At 38.6% G+C, this 6,294-nt stretch overlaps 1 protein-coding gene across 1 annotated transcript; it reads right to left on the bottom strand.

Moving 5' to 3' along the window:
* Window positions 1–3,079: 3,079 nt before the first annotated feature.
* On the bottom strand, window positions 3,080–5,108 carry LOC140984521 (tubulin beta-5 chain-like). The gene is made up of 3 exons (XM_073452004.1): window positions 4,645–5,108; window positions 4,202–4,471; window positions 3,080–3,916 (listed from the first exon to the last, which is right to left on the bottom strand). Exons 1-3 carry the CDS (start codon window positions 5,036–5,038, stop codon window positions 3,246–3,248), a joined length of 1,335 nt encoding a protein of 444 aa, XP_073308105.1. The 5' UTR covers window positions 5,039–5,108; the 3' UTR covers window positions 3,080–3,245.
* Between the last annotated feature and the right edge of the window lie 1,186 nt (window positions 5,109–6,294).

Here is a 6,294-nt window from a genome sequence, read left to right as displayed (position 1 = left end):
TGCCGCTACATGAGGCGCATATTTCAACAATGTAGAAAATTTCGAAGCATATTGTGCAACATTTATCGTTCTCTGCTACAGCCTATTGAATTCATTTTCCGGTGCAGTATAATAAGAAGGAGGAGAATACTGCTCAAGAAATTGGGCCTTGAAGACATCCCATATGACTTCAATTCCGACCTCTTTCAATCCAATCTCAGCGGCTTCCCACCAAGATTTTGCTCGGTCTTTCAATTGATAGAGAGCAAGTTTCATTCTCCGAGGTTTAGAATATTCAACAATATTAAAAAATGCTCAATATCCTTCAACCAAGCCTCAGCTCTTTCTGCACTCTCAGTGCCAAAGAACCTCGGTGGTTTCAAGTCTTGGAATCGAGCCATCACCATTTCCATGGACATTCCTTCGAATTGTCCAACCATTCTCTCAGTACTACTACTCGCAGTTTCATTTGTGGGATCCATCTAAAAATCATAGAATAAATATCACAAATAAATATCAATTACACATCATCAGCATCATCTCGAATCAACAATCTCATCTCTAACTTACTCAAACTAAATCAAGTAAGAGCAAGTAATACAAATAAGTCAAACACATGCACACAATTCATTTGTGCCATTCAAATGTACATAAGACTCAATCGAGCATTACCAGCTATGTTCTGATACCATACTGTGTGGGAACCTTAACTCCTAATTGTTATTACGAGGCAATTTGATTAGGGTTAATTAATTACAGCTGAAAACGAGTTTAAATTTTTTTTACAATGAGCCCAAAATACATTATTTGAATACTCAAAATAGTATTTCATCTCACATCATAAAATATGACCACACATAATCAAAACAAACTACATACAAACAACTCATATCCTCGAGACATGTCCATGTATATAGATACATATATAGTGGGAAAAACGTAAAACCTCAGCTCAAATTGTGACTCCCTCCAGAAGCACCCTCTCCGGCCTCCTGATATCCTAGAGTACCTGTCATTGTCCACATACAAAGACAACAACAGCCCCTTCTGGGGCGAGCAAAGCTCAGTCTGAAACAACCACAATATATACCACAAGTATCTAAACAAAAATATATGATATGCAATGCATGTATGTCGTGGAGGTATCAGGTCAAATGCCCATCCACTGAGCATATATCAAAATCAATCGAATCGCTATCAAATCAATGCTCGAGCTGGCACACCGTCCTCAATCAGGGATACTCGTATGATAGCATCGACAAAGCGCCATCAAATCCCAAATCTTAATCAATCATCGGGGCCACTAATGATTATGTTTTAAGGGCCACATAATGTCAAACATAGCTTGTGTTCACAAACCTCTGAATCCAATCCAATCATATCAGGGTATCCAAGGATCATAGCTCAACGTGTATTTCATGTATGCCTCATTACTCAAAAAGTAAGGCATATTGACACATATTCTCAGTCAAATCAATCAAACATATATCATAGGATACATATACATATCGTATGTTACTCGGTCACAACATACCTTAATTCTTCGTTGTCAGTCGATGTAGCTTGAATATTTCAGTATAGGAACTCTATCTACATCAATAATACATTCATTTCAATCAATAATATCATTCAAATTCAAGAACATCAGTTTCAAATATCTTTTGAAACTTCAAAAATTCACATCAAATCAAAATCATAGCATATTTCAATTCCGACTTCAAAACATAGTTTCTTGTCGGTTATTCTCACATACATAGATCTCGACTTCAAATACATGCTATTCCAGCACTTAAATAAATAAAGGTGCTGAAACTAGAAGAAACTTACCTCAAAAGAAAGCTCTCTACGCGAGGATTCCAAATATATAATTTGTTTCACGTTCTGTTAGCGTATCGAGGTGATTTCGTACGATAGAAATCAAGTTTCTTTCGTTTCTCTCTTTGTCTCTGCTGAAATGAAATGAATTTACACGTACAGCAACTCATTCTTATCAACTCGTCCATTGGCGGTTTCGCGCTCAGGCGGTAACATCTCGCGCCCGAGCGCGAGTTGTTCTGTCCCCGAATGCGAGTTTGTGCCGCGCTCGGGCGGTAAATGTCGCGCTCGAGCGTGAGCAGTTCTGTCCCTCTGCTGCTCTTTGTACCACGCTCGGAGAGTAACATCTCGCGTTCGAGCGCGGGATGCTCTGTCCGGCATCCTACGTTCCAAATTAGCAAAAATGATCAACATGAAAATTGTAGATCTATGTCTTGGCTTTAATTTGCCACCGACCTCATTCAATTTGGATATCGGACTCGAGAGTTATGCTCATTTTTCCAAAATGTATCAGTGCAGAAACTGAAATGCACACATTACACTTCGGGATGATTTTGCCCCTATTTTCAAATGGATTTGGAGAAGACTGAAAACATGAAAGTTTTAGTACTATGTATTAACTTTTCAATGAAATTTGTTTTATTTCATTTGGACTAATACCCATATAATTATGCTGAAAACCGTAAAATATGTCACTTTTCTATTGCGGTTCAACACATCATTCAAATACAAATCAAGTTCTAATATAATATTTCATTATCACCACCTATTTTCTCACTTTCATTGTCAATGATATACTTCATACACATAACCACATAACAATTTCATGAATTATGGATACTCAACACAGATCTGCAAGGTACTTTTTTTTTACACAATAAATTTTGAATTTTTTTTTTTAAAATTTCACAAGTTTCCTTATTTGAGTACCAAATATAATACAGAAAATGTTAATCGTGGTTTCTCGTGTATTGAATTTTATTATCAAGATAATTGACAGCGTTTTAGAGCATTCGGCCATTTTAAAAAAACTCACAGTCGTTATCATTTAATGCGTATTGGGTAAACCTTCACACAAATGAAGTAGTCTGCAAACAATACTAGACAGGTAAACCGAACAAGTTCTATACAAACAGATTCGTCAAGACATGATGTTGTTACGAAGAATCAAACTCATAATCATTGACCAAACAGTATAATTCCCTAACTCGAGCACCACTTGAAAGCCACATATTTATTTAATCCGGTATTTGACTCAAGTTATATATATATAACATTGAATATATGTATAAACGATAAGCAATAGATTGAAGTACAATCACAAATACACAAACGAGATATACAGATATTGAGAAATCAAAGCATATATTCATTCGCTCGATAGCACAGACTAAAAACTGAGCCGACATGGCCAAAATATTAATTGTGACAATTCAGCAAACACTTGACCTCTAACTGTCCGCTTCCTCGTCTTCGTACTCTTCTTCTTCGTTATCGGCGTTCGCATCCTGATACTGCTGATACTCTGAGACCAGATCATTCATGTTACTCTCTGCTTCGGTGAACTCCATCTCATCCATCCCTTCACCAGTGTACCAATGCAAGAAAGCTTTTCTCCTGAACATGACGGTGAACTGCTCGGATACACGCCTGAACATTTCTTGAATTGACGTGGAGTTCCCGACGAAGGTCGATGACATCGAAAGCCCGGTTGGTGGGATGTCGCAGACGCTCGATTTCACGTTGTTGGGGATCCACTCGACGAAGTAGGAGGAGTTCTTGTTCTGCACGTTGATCATCTGTTCGTCCACCTCTTTGGTGCTCATCTTGCCACGGAACATCGCGGAGGCGGTGAGGTAGCGTCCATGACGCGGGTCGGCGGCGCACATCATGTTCTTAGCGTCCCACATTTGTTGGGTGAGTTCAGGGATTGTGAGTGCGCGGTATTGCTGCGAGCCACGCGAGGTCAGTGGCGCGAAACCCACCATGAAGAAGTGGAGGCGTGGGAAGGGGATAAGATTTACGGCGAGTTTTCTGAGGTCGGAGTTGAGTTGACCCGGGAAACGGAGGCAGCACGTCACTCCGCTCATCGTTGTTGATATCAAATGGTTCAGATCGCCAACTGCAACCATAAATTATACAACCAATTAACATCAGGTCCATTTTGTAAATACAACTCCATTTTCATAGCTATGCATGAAGCAGCCCAATCTTTTAATCTCCAGGGACGCCGACTGTTTGTCCGCTACAGATCTATGCTTTTGAAATAAAATGATCAAAGATCTTACATTTCACCATAAGTTAAACATCATTCCAATTGATATTTTTAGCTATACATGGAAATTGGACTCTACTTTGGACAGACTCAATGTATATATATTCTTAGGATCAAGTTAATGGTACTTACAGCTGGGATTAGTGAGCTTTAGCGTGCGGAAACAAATGTCATATAGGGCTTCATTGTCAAGGACCATGCATTCATCGGCATTTTCAACTAGTTGGTGCACTGAGAGTGTGGCGTTGTAGGGCTCAACGACAGTATCCGATACCTTTGGTGAGGGGAAAACCGAAAAGGTCATCATCATTCTGTCCGGGTACTCTTCTCTGATCTTGGAAATGAGAAGGGTTCCCATTCCTGATCCCGTTCCTCCTCCGAGTGAGTGGCACACTTGAAATCCTGCCAAACCAAGAAAATATCGAGCGAAATATCGTATCAGATCGAAAACTTTTGGATCAACAAGAAAACTATAGCTAGCCATTCAAGATTATGCCTTGTTTGATGATTTTATAGAATCTTAGCTTTGAGATTAGCAGGTTGCTGATTGCTTATCTTGTCAACATAACATGTACCTTGCAAGCAGTCACAATTCTCTGCTTCTTTACGAACAACATCAAGCACAGAATCGATCAGCTCAGCTCCCTCTGTGTAATGCCCCTTAGCCCAATTGTTTCCTGCACCATTCTGCCCGAAAACGAAGTTATCTGGCCGAAAAATCTTGCCGTAAGCTCCAGCTCGTAGGCTGTCCATGGTCCCCGGCTCGAGGTCCATCAAGACTGCCCGGGGCACGTACCTCCCACCGCTAGCCTCATTGTAGTAAACATTAAGCCGTTCAAGCTGGACGTTGGAGGTACCGACGTAGTTTCCGACGGAATCGATTCCATGTTCATCACAGACAACCTCCCAAAACTTGGCACCAATTTGGTTGCCGCATTGCCCTCCTTGAATGTGGAGAATTTCTCTCATTTCTTGCCTTTGTTTTGGTTGGCTAAAAGAATTTGTGTTGTATGGTTGTGAGCCTATTTGGCTTTTGTAGCGAAGATGTGATGGAAAATATGACGGAACAACCCCAGGTGATCAATAATGATCGAAACGTCCCTTGAGGTTGATTATTTACAACTCACCTCCTATCACAAAATAATAATAATCAAACATCCTTCATATTTATTCTCGATTTCTAAAATATATTTTCAGCTTAATTCAAATGTCATTTCAAACCTCCTATTAAAGTACTTTATTCCTACGTTATATTTCGAGTCAAATGACAATATTTCAAAATCTTAGATATTATATTATGATGTGACAACATTATCATATAATTTATGGAGTCGGTCACGGATATTAATCTGTGAGACGGGTCAATCCTACCCATATTCATAATAAAAAGTAATACTCTTAGCATAAAAAGTAATACTTTTTCATGGATGACCCAAATAAGAGATCCGTCTCACAAATACGACCCGTGAGACCGTCTCACACAAGTTTTTGCCTAATTTATGATATTCACCTTCACATTTTTTTCAATGAAAATACCATTTTTTTGAAGGTGCCGATGGATCCCACGACTTTGATGGTGAATACAATTATCTCATTTCCTCCCGAGGTTTCCAAAATTACATATTTGATCCCTATGCTTGTGGGAGGGGGTAAAGCAATTTGTTATCATATTATTCAATTTGGATATTGATATTTTACTTGTTATAACTCTCAAAAGGATAAGATGAAATAATTGAAGGGATACAATTAATAATTTCAAGGGGGCATGTTATTTGATGGTGAGCTGGATTTGAAAGGAGACAACACACCTACTAACATAATATCTCCAATGTGGGCTTTGTTTCCCTTCCCAAAATTATTAAGCAAAAACTTGTGTGAGACGGTCTCACGGATCGTATTTTATGAGATCGATCTTTTATTTGAGTCATCCATAAAAATTATTACTTTTTATGCTAAGAGTATTACTTTTTACTGCGAATATCGGTAGAGTTGACCCGTCTCACAGATAAAAATTCGTGAGACCGTCTCACAAAAGACTTACTCAAATTACTTATCCATCCTTGTCCCTTGCAACTCATCTTGTAAATTATAAATTTTGGAGTAACTATCTTGTGATTTTTTTAATCGTATTAAATCTTTTTTACGCATTTCGCGTGTACGACTCGTTGATCATCAAATAAGTTCTAATGTTTTTATCGCGTACGTAAGTTTTATATATATATATA

This window comes from Primulina huaijiensis, chromosome 9 (assembly GCF_012295235.1).
Source record: "Primulina huaijiensis isolate GDHJ02 chromosome 9, ASM1229523v2, whole genome shotgun sequence".
Lineage (NCBI taxonomy): Eukaryota > Viridiplantae > Streptophyta > Magnoliopsida > Lamiales > Gesneriaceae > Primulina > Primulina huaijiensis.
This window is presented reverse-complemented; position numbering and strand designations above follow the sequence as displayed.

Bases quoted from the DNA above. Each gene is read 5' to 3' on its own strand.
- LOC140984521 (XM_073452004.1), bottom strand. From the start codon at position 5,038: ATGAGAGAAATTCTCCACATTCAAGGAGGGCAATGCGGCAACCAAATT. The intron at 4,472-4,644 runs GTACATGTTATG...TTGGTTTGGCAG, and splicing joins GAATTGTGACTGCTTGCAAG to GATTTCAAGTGTGCCACTCA. The intron at 3,917-4,201 runs GTAAGTACCATT...TTATGGTTGCAG, and splicing joins AAAGCTCACTAATCCCAGCT to TTGGCGATCTGAACCATTTG.